At 42.8% G+C, this 17,507-nt stretch overlaps 1 protein-coding gene across 7 annotated transcripts in view; it reads left to right on the top strand.

Annotated features, from left to right (window-relative positions):
• The window catches only part of ABCC9 (ATP binding cassette subfamily C member 9), a 76,011-nt gene that overhangs the window by 56,437 nt on the left and 2,067 nt on the right, over nucleotides 1-17,507 (top strand). For 5 of the 7 annotated variants that reach the window (XM_065627040.1, XM_065627034.1, XM_065627036.1 and 2 more), the window contains 10 exons: nucleotides 1,768-1,870; nucleotides 4,209-4,310; nucleotides 6,970-7,090; nucleotides 8,059-8,189; nucleotides 8,774-8,852; nucleotides 13,969-14,077; nucleotides 14,314-14,417; nucleotides 15,127-15,260; nucleotides 15,621-15,683; nucleotides 16,879-17,058. In XM_065627040.1, coding sequence (XP_065483112.1) covers nucleotides 1,768-1,870; nucleotides 4,209-4,310; nucleotides 6,970-7,090; nucleotides 8,059-8,189; nucleotides 8,774-8,852; nucleotides 13,969-14,077; nucleotides 14,314-14,417; nucleotides 15,127-15,260; nucleotides 15,621-15,683; nucleotides 16,879-17,016 — 1,084 coding nt within the window. In that variant the 3' untranslated portion in view covers nucleotides 17,017-17,058. The remainder of the gene's footprint in view (nucleotides 1-1,767; nucleotides 1,871-4,208; nucleotides 4,311-6,969; nucleotides 7,091-8,058; nucleotides 8,190-8,773; nucleotides 8,853-13,968; nucleotides 14,078-14,313; nucleotides 14,418-15,126; nucleotides 15,261-15,620; nucleotides 15,684-16,878; nucleotides 17,059-17,507) is intronic. The other 2 variants (XM_065627041.1, XM_065627039.1) reach the window with 1 other exon arrangement.

The raw sequence follows: 17,507 nt of genomic DNA, 5'->3' as shown, positions 1-17,507 counted from the left end.
ATGATTAAGGCCCAATGCTGATGTATGGTGAGTGCTTCCTGAGAAGTCCAGAGTGGCCTTTTATCACGTTATCTCCTGAGAAAGATGAAGGAGCTTAGCACTTCTTGGGAGCTGTTCAACTCTTCTTTGCCTTACAAAATGGCAATGTGGGCTTGGATGGCAGACACCAAAAGGCAGCCCTAGGACAGGACTTGGCATCATAGCTGTCACTTGAGTTTTCCAGGATCTCTGGTGCTAATCAAAGCCATTTCATTTCCCTGACTGTGCTCCACTGTCAACCAAACCTGAAGTCTCCGGCGTTTTTTGTTAGTAAGCTCACATTTGCTAATAGTCTTGTTAGTCATTCTCTGCAGTTTGAGTTCAGTATGTTCCAGGATAAAATAGAGTAGCTCCTCACATAACTTACCACAAAGTAGCACAGTTGGATCAGAAAGCAATTTCAGTGACCTTTGCTGTTTGTCATCTGACAGGATAAAAGTCTAAAACTACCCAGAAGATGAGCTGGACGTGGATGAAAAGATACAGATTGAGCATGTCAGATTTTCCATTAGGAAAACAGGAGTTTCGCTGCCAGAAAGGCAGACAAGCAGAATAGTCAGTGCATCTTTGCTCCTCCCCACGTCATCACTGTTACCAGTTGTTGTTTTGGGAAGGTTGCTTGCCATGTTTACAAGCTGTGCAGAGGGAAATAAAGCATCAGTGGGAAAAGGCAAAAAAAAGAAAAAAAGAAGATTTTTGGCAGAACAGGGGCTACAGGTGCTTCACAGCAGGGCCTCGAGACTTTGAAACAGTAGAGCTTGCCATGACAAAACAGATGATAAAGCTGCTGAATGGAGCCCAGCTAGTTTATTCAAGTGAGGGTATTTAACAAACTGTAGAATATGAAACAACAAAATAGTTTCCATCTGACTGCAGGTCATACCTAAAGTACTGCAAGGTGCCATGAATTTAGTACATTTAGACCAACAGAGATTTCCCCCTCCCTCCCCAATTGTACCTCCACTTTTAGGCACACTGTCACCCTTGCACTGTTTTTTAAACATAACAGGCAGTACGTGGGGGAGAGAGAAACAAGTGACGGTGGAGGTAGCAGCACTCATTTTTGTAATTCGGAAATGACGTACGGCTCTCCCTCATTGTAGTTTTCGAAGTTGTTTAGGCAATGTGCGACCAGCTGAGAAAACAGCTGAGCTGAGTAGTTGAAAGGTATTGATCTACTGATCAACATACAGCCTGCATTACTCAAAACCTTAGAGATGTCTGCTGTTGAAGACTCCTGCGGCTGGCCAGGTACCTTCTGAAATCAGATTTTAAACTGACAAGTGAGCCCTCTGCTCTTCTCTTGCTAGTGGCTTGTGAAGAAGAAGCGATGGGCCACGGCAGCACTTGCCTGTGAGAGGACTGGAGGGCAGCAGCAGCCACAGTCTGCAGCTGTAGAAGCAGATATGCTCTGGGAAGTAAATCCTGTCCCTAGCACCCTGGCATTGAAGTCTCTTGGGGGGGACAGGCTCTGATCCAAAGCCTAGTCCAATATAACAGCTTGTTGAACAAATTCTGCCCCACTGTACGTGTAGTGCTACCTGGTTATGAAGAGTCCTGGCAGCAGGTACAGGTTCTTAGGGAAGAGTTTCTATCCCAAACTTTGGCAAAGGCAGATGGGCAATAGTTTGGGACTGGGGGGAGGGGAGAGAGAGAAGAGTTTAATGCTTCATCCTTTTGTGTACAAGTGTGTAATGTGTTGTAATATAACAACTTTGCTCTTGGCAGGCACGAAGCCAGATTTAAACAACGTATGCTGGAGCTAACAGACACGAACAATATTGCCTACTTATTTCTGTCGGCTGCCAACAGATGGCTGGAGGTCAGAACGGTACGTTCAGTTTAGTCCTAGCCATGGTTTTGAAACCTTGGAAGCAAACAGAGACTTTGTCTGATGCAGAGAAGATAATAACGAGAATTAATCTCACAATGAGATTATACACACTGTTCCTTAAAATAGATCTACGTTAAACCCATAGAGTTTTTTCAGCTTTCTTGGCCAGGAGTAAGAAAATACAAGTCTCTCTCATATTTTGCTGTTGTGATGTCTAGCATCTGAGGAGAGTGCAAGAACAAACATTTACATAACTTGAAATAAAGCTTTCTCTGCTACTGTGCAGCATCTGCAGACCTGCAGCAGCAGGAACTACTTTTAAAGAAGAGCAGGGCTATTAAGTATTGTGAACTGTGCCATCGTTCTACCAGGGCTGTTTTAGGCACCATTGAGCTTCCAGGTCCTGAGGTATCTCTCCAGCAACTGATTTTATCCCACAGGTGTAATTTAGAGCCCCCATTTGCAGTGCCCTTACTGCAGCTGTGAGCCCATACTGTGCCATTTGCAGTACTGTTCAATATCAAGAAAGACGGCAGAACTAGTGTCCAACTGAAAAACAAATGACAGCAAGGCACAACACAGCCAATGCCAGTGAGACAGGCTCCTGGCTTTTATGGGGGCTCTTCGGGGACAGCATATGAGAAGGTTTCCTGATTTGCAAGGCAAGAAGAGGCGAGCAAAATCACTGTGATTTTCTTATTCATCTGAAACTAAAAAAGCAGTGAATAAACAGAGCAGTGACCTGATTCTGCTATACACAAATAATAACAGGCATGATTAATCCTCACTTCAAAGGTTGTATTCTTACCTTCATTTCCTGGTACGCTGGCAGAGCAACAAGATTGTGCTCCATTTCTTATGATGGCACAGCTTTCCTTCGTGCATGGAGCTTTCAGCTTCCTACAGCATCCAAGATCAAGCTGACCTTGCTTCCAAATCAAAGACAGATAAATAACACAGCAATAACCAATCCTGGAATAAATTGTAGCAGTGCCTGCTAATGCCTCACAGTCTTAGACTTGCTTACATCCAGAATTAATTTGATCCAAGAATACTTATCGTTTCATCATAGCATTAGAAATAATGCCGTGTCATGCCAAGGAATAGTTTATTTAGCTCTGCCTAAAGGCACAGTGGTACTTATATCATTCAAAACTTTGTAGGGTTTAATAGCAGCTGTGAAGTTCTGTTCCAACTGCTGATGGAGACTTGAGACCATTGTCCATTTACTCCTCAGCAGATGTTATGTTTGAATCTGTCATCTGCTCATCAACACTTTTTACAGACAGATGAACTAGGCAGCCTTCATTTCACATCTCAGAGGGAAAGATTCCAGGCAGGATTTTATCAGACAGAAGGAAAAAAATGGATGGAAAATGCTAACCCTGTAATCCAAAGTAAATATGATTCAGGGAGCAGTGGGAGAGTGGGAATACCAGCAGTCTCATTAATCAGGCACCTTGACAACTACATGAGATCACACGTGGCATTCGCTTCACAACTGCGGTACACATCAGGAAGATGGGTTCAAGCTCCTGCAAAGCTTGTGAGAAGTCAGATCTTTCTAATACAGCCTACGCAGCAATTTCTGTAAAGCAAGTCATCGCCACACAACAGAGCTGAGATCCTTCAGGTATCTACCATGGAGTCACTCCAAAACTCAAAGTGCTGTGACAGGAGTAAGTCTTAGTAGCTTGTTTGCAGCACCCCAACGACATAGCTATACTGCTTTGAGAGTCCACCCTGCCGACACCCACACAGTATTTCACTGCAGGCTGCGAGTGTAGGGCAGGCTTGGGGATGCCTTCACCATGCACAGTGTCCCATTGCACCACATAGACACTTTATGTCATTCTGCCCACTTGTGCCCATAAAAGACAAGCATTACCTGTATAAATTCTACCAAAAGTCTTCATGGATTTTGTGAAGTCACTTGTCCTTTTTGAGAAGACAAACACATGTTTGAGAAAACCTGAAGGAGATGAAGGAGAGTGGAGAGAGTAGAATTCACCTGTTATAGTGATAGGAATTAGGGGTGTATTATGCAATTTTTGCATTTTTTTTTAATGTGCTCATTAGATTTTTTTGATACCTGCTCTTTTTGGGGTGGCTACAACAAGATACGCAAGCCCAACTGGATTTGCAGAATATACGGGCCTGTTTCACTTGTGTTCATCAAGTTCCTTGAGAGTGTTTCAGGTTGGGCATCAAAACCCCTGACCTTTTCCAGGAAAAAAAAATAAAAGAAAGAAAAAAAAAAAAGCAAATGTGTTCTGTATCTGAAGAAATGGTCTTAGAAATGTTGTCTAGAATCTTTCTCTTCCTCTCATTTCAGGATTACCTCGGTGCTTGTATAGTTCTGACTGCAGCTGTCACGTCCATCACCGAAGGGCCTACCTCAGGGTTTGTGGGGCTAGGTCTCCTGTATGCTCTGACGGTATGTACCAAGGCAAAGTGTAAGAACTTTCAGACCAGTATATTAAATTATATTAATTTATATTAATTTAATGATTTTTTTAGATGCATATGCACAGTTATTTTCCAGCTTTCTTAATCTTGAAAAAAAACAATCCTGCAAATAGTGGATTCGAGCCAAAGTTGAGAGAGTTCAGGGCAACTTGGACTTGCTTCAGGTTTTATGAGCCAATTAAAAAAACACAACCATTCCCAGGCCCTGCGTGCTCCCAAGCAGAGCAGGAAAATTAAAAATGCATAAGAGGACCTGCTGTGCACTTTGTTTTGCACAACGCAGTGTTGGTTCCACATGTACATGCCAAACCAGCCAGAAAATACTACTCCACAGACTGTCATAGCCTGGGTAATGTTTAACCAAAGACCAAATAAAATAATTGCTGAAGAACCAGAAATGCCAGTCCTACCTTTGGAAGGAAACTACTCAGATGCCCAATATTGTTCATGAAATTCTGAATGGATTTGGGAATTGGGACCTTTCAGGCTGGTAGGCCTGGTTCATCACGACAGGTAGCAGTAAGAAAGCAGCACATCATGAGCATAGAGTACAAAGCACCATAGCAAGAAGAAATATCACTGAATTAACCATGAGAGAGGGGACAAAAGTAGTATAAGGATAATGGCAGGAAGAATTTTTGAAATCATGGCTGGCATGGCAAAAAACTGGCTGCTTTACGGAACTGGTATGAGGGAGAGTTATGGGTACGAATCTAACACTGAGATTTGGTTTTGCACATAAATGCTGGCAAGCCCATGGTTGCAACAGAAAGTTCTCAGCAGCTGCCTTAGGGTGGCCTTAAATCCCCTTTGTGCCAATGTTGCAGCACTGTGAGAATCTGCCAGCAACTGAGAATCAGTCCCAGTGCTACAACTTCACTCTGAAAACATTCCTGGTAATCCTGCTCCATTAGCAGAGATCTGGAAGATGTCTGCATCATCTTTGGCTACTTTGTATTTAACCTATTTGTAAGCAGATAATTAGAGCAAATTAGCCATTTACTGAAGTCTGGCGTAGCAGAGGAAGAAATGCTGTAGTCACCAAGTGATTACCTGTCTCTGTCATGCCCAGCAATAACACTGATGAAACTTTGAAAGCAGTTGGATCATTACCTGTGTCCCCTGACAGGTTTTTATATAATTTCTCTTTGGAGCTAAGAAAGGCCTGTTGTTTGGACCTGGCCTGTTTGTACCAACCTGATGTTTACCGTAGACACCCATAAGCTCATTCTCTCCCCTTGTATAAACACTGCCAACTCCCTTGCACAACTGCGATGAAGGTTGGAATAATGGGATGCCAGGCTCTGTTATCAAACCTGCCAGCTCTATGATTGCAGCCTGCTTCTCCGCAAGCAGCAGTTCTGCAGAGTGTTTAGCTTACATGCAAACGTACCCATTTCTCCAACTTCCTGACTCAAAAACTGGACACTGAATGAGTGGGTTTCTGAACAACAAAGACAACAATACCCCCTAGAATAACTCTGTCTTGAGGATAAAGCAAGCGATTAAATCCTCTAAATTGACAAGAAATGTTATCACTGAATCTCAGTGAAAATTATTTATGGCAGACCTACTGCATCAGTGTTAGGTTAGTGGAAAAGAAGCAAGGCAGGGTGATTTATTCATAATAAACTTATTTGGCAGATTCAGCAATCTCCCACAATGACAAAACCTTTCTCTGAATGTGTTTGTGTATAGGATGTTTTTACTGTGTAAGTTAAGTTTCTAAACTTTTATTCAGGCATGTAAAGTATTTCAGTTTTCAAAGGTGTTTGGCAACAAACCGTTTCTAATAAGATCAGTTTTTCTTTTTTATATAAACACCTAAATACAGACTTAGGAATGTTTAGGAAATCAGTTTATGGTTTTCAGCCTCTAAATAGTCAGTCTCGACTAGAGATCACTTTCTCTAAGCTACTGGCTATTGTTAGACAACAAATTATCAACTATGACTTACTACAAGTAATACCTTTACTATTTATCAAATCCTTTTGATTACAAATGGGAATAAAACCCAAGAAGTAAATACCATTGAGCTTATAATACATTTTTATCATCTATTTCTATGCTAAAAACCCTCAAATTTTCCACAGAGAGAAATGAATTATCTAATATGCACAGAAGAAAACAGAAGTGAAATGCCCATCAAATCTCTTCAATATATTTGCAAATAGCAAACTTTCTTAATCTTCGGTTGTAGTCCTTGAAATATTAGAAAATGCAGTATCTCCAAACAGCACTTCCAATTTTGATCTTTTCTGTGTTTCTGTGTTTAAAGAAGATTACTTTCAGTTCTGATTACTAGATGCCAAGAACAAGAGATGCCCTTAATCAGTCACATCTTCAGACTGTAGCTACAACTTCTCCATATTTCTCCTTCAAAAACCAAGGATGAGAATACTGAGCACTAAATTCCTATGTCAGGGTAATTTCTGTTGGAGTACCACTGTCTTATTACATTTTCGATGCTGCTGCACTGAGTCTTGAACTGTTGTAACATCAATAAGAGATCCACTGTGCTGAGTCAGGCCAAAGACTTTTACAAATTTATGCAACGTTTATTCGCAAACAGGTAGATGAACAGACAGAAGGCTGAACCCTCTCCTTGTTTTCATTTTGTCATGTAGATAACCAACTACTTGAACTGGGTGGTGAGGAATCTGGCTGATCTGGAGGTGCAGATGGGTGCAGTAAAAAAAGTACACAGCTTCCTGAACATGGAGTCAGAGAACTATGATGGCTACTTGGGTATTGTACTCTAATCTTTTTGGGTTTTAATGTGGTAATGTGAAAGCACAATAGAATTGGTCATGCAAAATGTATAAAACCCTTTCACCCAAACCTGTTCTCATTGACATGCAGGAACTCCCACTAATCTGAATGACAAGGACAGATAAAAGTAGGTATGAGATATGTAGCCCATGCCACTCAATATAAAAAAACTCCTACAAAATGCCAGGGAGACAGCATGGCCCTGTAATACCATCAGAAAGTACAAGGGTATAGTTACAGATGGGATGACCAAAACATCCAAGTAGCTATTCAGAAAACAAAATTATGGATAAAAATTAGAAAAGCACTGTCAGTCACATGTTTTGCAGCAACTGGGGTCTACAGGACAGGACCATATTGGCAATCAGACCTCAGCAACTCTTCCCTCATCTGCACGTTGTTGTTCATAATCACCATATTTCAAATTGGCTTTGATTGCTATTTTTTGCTTGAAGTGCAAAGCCACAATGCTCACAGGTCAGCAAGTTTCCTTGGAAAGCCAAGCTCCTTAGTCTAGAGAAAAAACCTGGCTATGTATTTGCAGATCAGGATGAAATATGAGCTGTAATAATGTCAACAGCTCATGTTGTACGGCAGTAACAACATCCTTCCTTGTACTGCCCTTCCTGTGCTGGTTACTGACCAAAGAACATGTTAACGCTGCACTGACACTACATTCTTCTCTGCTTTTTGGTTTCTCCCTGTTTCATTGCCAAGAGCCTCTTTAGCATCTGCCCTCCCTTCTTAAGTGCCAAGACCTGGTAGCGAAGTGCTGACGTGCCCACCAGGCAGTTCCCAGCTCCCCTTTAGCAGACAAGTAGGACTCCGTTTCTCAAGTGGCTTCAGGAAGGTGCCCAGGCAGGAAAGAAGGGGAAAGGGGAATGTCATAAAGGGTGACCCTCTGACAGTATTCAATTTGGTTTGGTTTTCTGTAACTATTTCAGATCCCTCTCAAGTCCCTAAAGACTGGCCTCAGGAGGGGGAAATCAAGATTGAAAATTTGTGTGTTCGATATGAAAACAACCTGAAGCCTGTTCTTAAGCACGTTAAGGCATATATCAAACCAGGACAAAAGGTACCGTGTCAAGCAATTGCCTATTGTTCTCATTCTGGAGTAGATCCTTCCTTATTGTGTTTTCTAAGGTGGCAGAAGAGCAAGGATAACATCAACTTGCGTGACAGCTATATACACTGATGGTCCTCTCTGAGGTCCCTGGGAGTGGTTCAGGAAACTTACACTGATGACATCTTATTGTTGGCTGGGATCAGTTTTGCTTCTGAGAGTCCTACTTCATTCCAAGTCCATCTCCTTCACATTGAGTGAGTGTAGGTGGCCAGATGAGATTAGATGAACACCAGACTCCAACTGAGTAAAAATGCAAGAATGTCTCACAATTTCAGCATATGGTGTCACTGTAGTCCAGGTGAAAATGCTGAAGTTTTAAAAATGTTCCTGGGACAAAACCTTACAATGCTGAGAGGCAGAAAGGAGGAGTGCGTTTGCCATGCTCTTTTGTTTTTTTCCCTGGTGTCTGCCACTGGCCATTGGGAAGGATGTTTCTACTCACCAGCAGGACAATCCAGTCCAGCTTTCCCAAAAGGACTGCAAGTCTGATTTTCAGCTTCCTTCTGTAAGTAACATCTTGCTTTCTTTTGCAGGTTGGGATCTGTGGTCGTACTGGCAGCGGCAAGTCATCCCTCTCTTTGGCGTTCTTCAGAATGGTGGACATATTTGATGGTTAGTTTTCACTGCAGTATGTTGTCACTGCTGATCTGGTCCACCCTTATTTCTTGAGAAGAAGCAAGGAAACTTTTTGATAGTTTATATCCTGGCTCTTTGGCTCAGAAGGTGTATAATTAAAATGGGGCTTGTTATGCCTGATCCTTCAAAGTACAAAGTGTCCAATTATGAGTAGCTCTTGCTTCTTTCAGGAAATGTTACACACAGTTTTGTTTGTTTGTGGCTTTTTGTTTGTTGGGTTTTTTGTTTGTTTTGGGGGGGTTTTTTTGGATTCTCTGACAAAACAATATGCCATTTTCTGAGATAGGAAAGGATATGCAACTCTCTGGAGCCTCTAAATTTCTCCCTAAAGAGTAACTGAATTAATTTATGATAGCTGTCAAAATATTAGGAGAATATAAACTAGAACTCAACAAGTCCATTCCCTTGATATTTATTTTTTATTTTATTGTGGTTTCCCACAACTACAGCTGAAATTGACTAAAGGTTTTGGAAACATTTTGCTATGTTTTCACTCCTGCAGCACTTCACTCTGGCAGCTAATTGGCATGAACCGGTATGCAGCAATATGCACCCTGGCATTTATGATACATACATATGTGTACTGTTAGACAAATGTGGAAACCTACTGGAAAGTCATCTTCTTGTTTCAAAGATTTCCATGTTTCTATTTAGCCATTGTGCTTAGAACGTTTGCTAGGGAAACCCCAGTAGGATGTGAGAAGACAAGTAAATATGATGCAGCATGGGCAAGGCTGCTTGAAGGTAAAGGGGCCCAAGGTTAGCATTCAGGGACTGCTTCTACCAAGCTCAAGATCAGAGCATCCCGACACGTAGGAAGTCAAGGAAGGGAGCCAGGAGACCTGCGTGGTTAAACAGGGAACTGCTGGGTAAGCTCAAGTGGAAGAGGAGAGTTTACAGATCATGGAAGGAGGGGCTGGCCACTTCGGAAGAATATAAGGCTGTTGTCAGAGGACGTAGGGAGGCAACTAGGAAAGCTAAGGCCTCCTTAGAATTAAACCTGGCAAGAGGGGTCAAGGACAACAGAAAGAGCTTTTTCAAATACATGGCAGATAAGACACCAGAGGCAATGTAGGCCCACTGATGAATGGGATGGGTGCCCTGGCGACAGAGGATACAGAGAAGGCAGAGTTACTGAATGCCTTCTTTGCCTCTGTCTACTCTGCCGGAGGCTGTCCTGAGGAGCCCCGTACCCCTGAGGCCCCAGAGGAAGGCAGGGCAATGGAGGAGTTTGCCTCAGTTGATGAGGACTGGGTTAGGGACCAGTTAAGCAATCTGGACACCCATAAATCCATGGGTCCAGATGGGATGCACTCGCGGGTGCTGAGAGAGCTGTTTGAGGTCATTGCTAGACCACTCTCCATCATCTTTGCCAAGTCTTGGGAAACAGGAGAGGTGCCTGAGGACTGGAGGAAAGCAAATGTCACTCCAGTCTTCAAAAAGGGCAAGAAGGAGGACCCGGGTAACTATAGACCGGTCAGCCTCACCTCCATCCCTGGGAAAGTGATGGAACACCTTATCCTTGGTGCCATCTCAAGGCATATCAAGGATAAGAGGGTCATTAGGGGCAGTCAACATGGCTTCACCAAGGGGAAGTCGTGTTTGACCAACCTCATAGCCTTTTATGAGGATATAATAAGGTGGATAGGTGATGGCAGAGTGGTGGATGTGGTCTACCTTGACTTCAGTAAAGCATTTGACACCGTCTCCCACAGCATCCTCGCAGCTAAATTGAGGAACTGTGGTCTGGGCGATTGGGTAGTGAGGTGGACTGTGAACTGGCTGAAGGAAAGAAGCCAGAGAGTCGTGATCAATGGGGCGGTGTCTAGTTGGAGGCCTGTATCTAGTGGAGTGCCTCAAGGGTCAGTACTGGGGCCAGTATTGTTCAATATATTAATCAATGACTTGGATGAGGGAATTGAGTGTACTATCAGCAAGTTTGCTGATGACACCAAGCTGGGAGGAGTGGCTGACACGCCAGAGGGCTGTGCTGCCATCCAGTGAGATCTGGACAGGCTGGAGAGTTGGGCGGGGAAAAATGTAATGAAATATAACAAGGGAAAGTGCAGAGTCTTGCATCTGGGCAGGAACAACCCCAGGTTCCAGCATAAGCTGGGGAATGACCTATTAGAGAGCAGTGTAGGAGAAAGGGACCTGGGGGTCCTGGTGGACAGCAGGATGACCATGAGCCAGCACTGTGCCCCTGTGGCCAAGAAGGCCAAAGGCATCCTGGGGTGTATTAGAAGTGGGGTGGTTAGCAGGTCGAGAGAGGTTCTCCTTCCCCTCTACTCTGCCCTGGTGAGACCTCATCTGGAATATTGTGTCCAGTTCTGGGCCCCTCAGTTCAAGAAGGACAGGGAACTGCTGGAGAGAGTCCAGCGCAGGGCAACGAAGATGATGAAGGGAGTGGAGCATCTCCCTTATGAGGAAAGGCTGAGGGAGCTGGGTCTCTTTAGCTTGGAGAAGAGGAGACTGAGGGGAGACCTCATTAATGTTTATAAATATATAAAGGGTGAGTGTCACAAGGATGGAGCCAGGCTCTTCTCGGTGACAACCAATGATAGGACAAGGGGTAATGGGCTCAAACTGGAACACAAGAGGTTCCACTTAAATTTGAGAAGAAACTTCTTCATGGTGAGGGTGCCAGAGCACTGGAACAGGCTGCCCAGGGAGGTTGTGGAGTCTCCTTCTCTGGAGACATTCAAAACCCGCCTGGACGCCTTCCTGTATAACCTCATCTGGGTGTTCCTGCTCCAGCGGGGGGATTGGACTAGATGATTTTTTGAGGTCCCTTCTAATCCCTGACATTCTGTGATTCTGTGATTCTGTGATGCAGCTAATACTTGCTTTTGTTGTGGTTCTGTGCCTATATGTGTCTATGGTAATAGGTTTCTAATTCATGATCAGGATTCCTGGATATACTAATAGTGCAAACAAACAGTAATTATTTTCGTGGCCAGCTCTAAGTTTCCTTCTACTTTAATCTTCTTTCTGTATCTTTTCTTTTTCTGTTGCTTCTGTCTCACCGATTTTTTCCCAATGGGAATGCCTAAATCTTTTCTAATTGAGCTCTGTTTATCCTTTGTACATATCCCTCTCTCTCTCAGCTAGACCCAGAATTGGCCTCTATGCTGGTCCACTTTTGGGTGGGGTCGTGGCTCTAGTATAAGTTACATAACAAGATTTCAACCGACTTTACTAGAGCCAAGATTTCATTCATGTTGTCCACCTTGGTCCCTTATGTCTCTGTTATTTCTTTAAATTTGTATGTGTTCTATTAGCTTCTTTCTTTGTACTTTAGTGTTTCCCTTTTCTTACCCTCTATTCAGACTACCTCTCATTTCTCTTCTGTCTTTCTTGGCCATCCCTCATTACTTTCCTGGTTTCCCAGCTCCTTTCCACTTTACTTTTTTCCTTGGGTCCCTTCATCTGCTCTTATCTTTTCCTTGAACACCCTGGCTTCTACCAAAAATGCATTCCCCTATTCCTAGGGCATGCTGTATTAATTTTACTCTCATTAGTCCCCCTTGTCTTCTGCTAACCCTCTCTCATGTCCTCATTTGTGAAGAAAAGGAATTGCTTAAGTTTATGCAGCCACTGATGTCTCATGCTGAAGTCTTACAACCAGATCCAGACTTTCTGAAAGTCTGAAAACATTTGAACTTTGCATGCTACAGATGAAGTCTTGGTTCCTCTGACCATCTAATAAAAGCAAAAAACTATTGGTAATCCAGCTAGGTGGGTATTGCGTCACTCATTGGAACAGGGCCACACAGAGTAACCTGCAAAATGCAGTATCATGACAACTGGGAATGACAGAGGAGGCATTTGTGCACAGCTTTGAATATCCATGTATTTGCCAGTTCATGGTTAGGTCCTCACTGTTGGGAGAGAGAACTGGTGAACTTAATGTTACCTACTTCCCAAGGAGGAGCACAGCTGCCCAGTGAAGTAATGCACAGGGAAACTGCAGAAATGAGCCTATTGAAAATACCCCCTACCATGTCCTCATTCAGTTTGCCCTGGCCCATCCCTTCCCCATAACCTGGAGGAAGTTTCTGTGTTCAGGGAAAGACAGTGAGGTCAGTAGTTCCCAGCTTTTGTTTGAGCATTCAAGAGATGAAATTCCTTCTGCCCTTCTCACCCTATTCTACTTACAGGGCAGCCAACCAGTTTCTCTTGTATATTTGTCCCATCTCCCTTGCCTGAATATCAGAAGTTGCAACACTCAGCACATCATAAATCACATTTTCAGATGAGATCCATATGCTCATTGACCTGAAGTAGTGACTAGAAAAGGAAAAATCCTCTTACTTTACCAAGTATCCCAGCTGTTGCAGCAGCTTCTTGTCAGCGAATGAACTACTAGGTTAAGGAGTGATTAATGTGACTGCTTCCAGTAATCGTATGCTAGCAGAACAGTATGGGGCTAATTCACAACCAAATACTCCAAGGAAAATGAGCTGTAGGATCCAGCATCAATGGTATTTAAATGCCTTGGAGAAGGACATCCTTTTTGTTTTTCTGATCTGCCTCTTGTTAAAAAGTTAATGCCACTCCATTTCTTCTAGAGTTCAAAGAATAGTTTTGGCTCCTGATGTATGGATTGCAGATACATACCTATATTATGCAGAAGATATTGTGCAGAATCTCAAAATATCTTCTGCAACTGTTAAAGTCACAGGGAACAGAGAAAGGCACATGACATAGCTAATTCCATACATTGCTGTTGTTTTTCCTCTGTTTGGCCGTAAAGCTCAGGTTGCCCCATAATAAACTAGCCTTCTGCTCCTGTCATTAGTCACATAGCATGGAAGCCACATATTTCCTTTAAGGGAAGGTTTGGAGGGGAAAAAAAAGAAAGAGAGCAAAACAACAGCATCACTAATAGGCTGGGTTCCCTCTGGCTTGCGTTACTACATACGTTCACCTTCCCCATGTTTAAATAACACTGCCGAGAGGTCACAGAGGCACGCTGCCTTATCAGCTGGAGTCCAGCTCAAAACAGCTGTTCTCCCTTTCTGTCTGCTACCTGCATGTCACATGCTTTGTGTGGTTCCTTCACATGTCTTCTGCACGTTATTTTAAACAGGGAGGATAGTGATTGATGGAATAGACATCAGCAAATTGCCTCTTCATACTCTCCGTTCCCGACTCTCCATTATTCTCCAGGATCCAATACTGTTCAGTGGCTCCATCCGGTAGGTGTATGCCATCAGGGGGTGACAAGCAGCGTTGCATGATGTGTTTGTGATGGGTGCTGTGGAACTGGAAGGGATGTAAGAGGGAAGGAACCTTCCTAGATCAGTCCAATCTGTCTACACTGCCTGTCCAACGGAAGTCAAGTGACATACACAATGCCAAAATGTTCGTTTGCAGAAGACCTGAATGAAGACTAATTGCAGTAGGAAGACTCCTCTTATGGTTTTCTTTGCAGCTTTAATTTGGATCCAGAATGCAAGTGCACCGATGATAGACTCTGGGAAGCTTTGGAGATTGCTCAGTTGAAGAACATGGTCAAATCATTGCCAGGAGGCCTTGGTATGTCTGAACCAACTCTCTGGGAACATAGGCCGATAATGAAATTATGCATGCATAAGCATGCGCACATATAAACAGATACATTACACTCTGAACCATCATGCAAGTGTTGACAGGCACCTAAAGAATATTCTGTCTCTATCCTAAAGAGGTTATTCTCACTAAAAACCTGAAGAGTATTCTGGTTTTCCACTCATTGCAGAGAAATCCTGCAGCACTTCAGCATTGTAGCAGGATGACTATCAGCAAAGAAATAAAACAGAGCAGCTTTACCTCCACTCATTCAGCAGAATCTGGCTCTTCTAGCAGAGCTGTAGCTCTTGTCTAGAACATTGACAGAGCATTTTCCATATCATTTCAAATCTGGTCGATGAAGGGAACTCACGCATTTCCTTTCATACTTACTGGATTTCATATTACCACGATATTATCCTGCAGCCTACCAGATTTGCTAACTATTTTGTGCCAACTACTTGCTTAATGATGTATCGCTCCTTTCCCAAGAAGCTGTCCTCACTTTTCTTGGTATCACTCCATTACAGTGTTCAGTCAAGATTATGCTCATAGGCTTTTCCACAGATTTTTCGTGACCCTGGAACAGTGCGCAAGCAGAGCTTTCACAATGCCCACTCAAAATCACTGGGTCCTGACTGTACGAACATACAGCATTTCAGTGGTGTGACATCCAAAGTAACTGATTTTATTACAGATGCAGTGGTAACAGAAGGAGGAGAAAACTTCAGTGTAGGGCAAAGGCAGCTGTTCTGTCTGGCCCGAGCCTTTGTCCGCAAGAGTAGCATTCTCATCATGGATGAAGCCACAGCATCTATTGACATGGCCACCGTGAGTATAGCGATTAGCACCGTTGATGCGTGGATCTCCTAGGAGAGGAGGCGTCATCTTCCCTAAATGTCAGCCATGGGATCTCTTTACCAGAAAAAACTGGCAGCTTTTTTGCCTTTCTCTTGTGTTTGGTTTCAGCTGTTGCTATTGATGTGTTTGGGGGACTGATGCCTAAAGTGAGGGGAAAAAAGACAAAATGAAATGTTTCAGAAAATCCCTTGTTTGGCATTTCATTACTGAGAATCTGGTGCACAGATCAGAGATAGTATGGAACATGGTCCTCTCTTTTGTGTGCTTGAAGACACATGAATTAAAATGTAAAAGAATGAAGTAACTGAAGTAAGCCTTTTCCTTCCACAGGAAAACATTTTGCAGAAGGTTGTGATGACTGCCTTTGCAGACCGCACAGTTGTAACAATAGCAGTAAGTAGCGATGCCAGCAAATGCTCTCTTTTCTCATTCCTCAGGCAGTTAATCTTGCCTCTCACTGGTTAAACATCACTATATGAAACTGAAAACATCGAAACCCAAAACTAAAACACAAGGTCAGAATATTCCCAGATACTAGAACAAGTCAAGACACATACTATTATATCAATGTGAAATTTTGCAGTAAATGATAGCTTGCAAGTGGACCAAACTAAAACACTTAGATCTTAAGAAGGAATTTACGAGGAACTTCAGCACTTACATTGTCTCCAAGAAAATCTGAAGTCATTCTCACTAGACAATTGAAACCGAACCCATGGGTTAAACCATTATTCAAAGTTGCGTCAAAATCTGTATTTGAATTTTGCCTCTTAAGTCTATGTGTGGATAGTGTCTGCAATCATGGCACAAATTTATAAAAGAAGATGATATTTCTAAATCTTTTTGGTGTGGTTTCTCAAGTTGGGTTATCTGTTCTCTCTTTCAGAATAAAAAGTTTGGTTTATGATAAAGGTTTTAAAAGTTGGAATCTACAGGAATTGCTCAAAAATTCAACTAAATGTTTATGATATTTTTTCCTGTTTTCCCACCATTTCTAGTGACACAGAACATGCCCAAAAGTTCCATATATCTGTGCAGGTATGCACATCTATGTGCATACTCGTACATGCATAGGTATGCACACACAGTGGATACTGTTAAGAATAGTTCCACCTTGTGACAGCAGACTTACTCAACAATCAGATGTTTTATCCATGAGATAAATACGTGTTTCAACAGCTGTTTCATTTGCTGTGTCTGGAATCCAGTCCTGCGGTATAGAGATTAGAGTTATGCCGCCTGGACTCTGGTTTCAAGTCTGTCAGTGACTCAGTTGTGTCAGGCAAACTGCTTAACCTAACTCGTTTACAAATGACTCTGAGATTCTTGGATGTGTAAATGCTGAAGATCCTAGCAGTAAGCATATTCTCCTTCAGTTACATGCTGTTCAAATTTTCAGTATTGTCCTTCTGACTGGAATCTCACTTTTCTTTCGCTTTGCCTTCCCAAAGTCAGTGTCTCAAGCAAAACGGCACATGCTAATATTTAGCTTTCCTCACAGAGATGGCTTCATTTCCTTCCTGTCTTCATTCATGGCTGATCATTCTTTCACCCACCTGTTTTTCTTTTCCCTTCTTTTTTTTTCCAGCATCGTGTATCTCACATCTTGGACGCCAATATTGTCCTAGTCCTTTCTGAGGGCTCTCTAGTTGAATGTGACACCGCCTCAAACTTACTCCTCAAAGAGGATGGCCTGTTCACCACTTTGGTGAAGACTCACAAGTAGACTCTCTCAGTCCACACTGTTCATGAGACTTCTGGCTCTTTGGTAGTTATTTTCACCTCTTTAGTTTCCTTTCGCTCTGCTTCCTTTCTACTGCACAACTTCTGAGACGACAGTGCAAGAAGGTGTTTTGTGTGCTTCCTGGGTTTGTTTAATTTCATGACTATTTATGCTAATCGTATTTAACTAAAGCTTAGACCGGCAGCTAACACTGAAACGATAATGTTAGAGGAATCCACCCCATAAAGTAATGCCTGACCTCCAGCCTATATAGTGAAATACCACACTTTTAGAGTTCATCCTATCTATAGCTGACTGGTTGTATTCATATGGCATTGAAATCAGACTCAGCCTCATTTCATTCCTGTTGCCTATGGGGCTAAGCTATTCCCTGTAGCACACACAATTTTAATCTCAGAGGGGGCTAATTGATCTACAGAAGGAGTCAGCCCAGATGCATTCAGAGCAGACACTCAGGGTAGAAAGACCAAGGA

This window comes from Caloenas nicobarica, chromosome 1 (assembly GCF_036013445.1).
Source record: "Caloenas nicobarica isolate bCalNic1 chromosome 1, bCalNic1.hap1, whole genome shotgun sequence".
NCBI classification, from domain to species: domain Eukaryota; kingdom Metazoa; phylum Chordata; class Aves; order Columbiformes; family Columbidae; genus Caloenas; species Caloenas nicobarica.
Note: the sequence above shows the minus strand (reverse complement) of the source record. Positions and strands in the feature narration are given on the sequence as shown.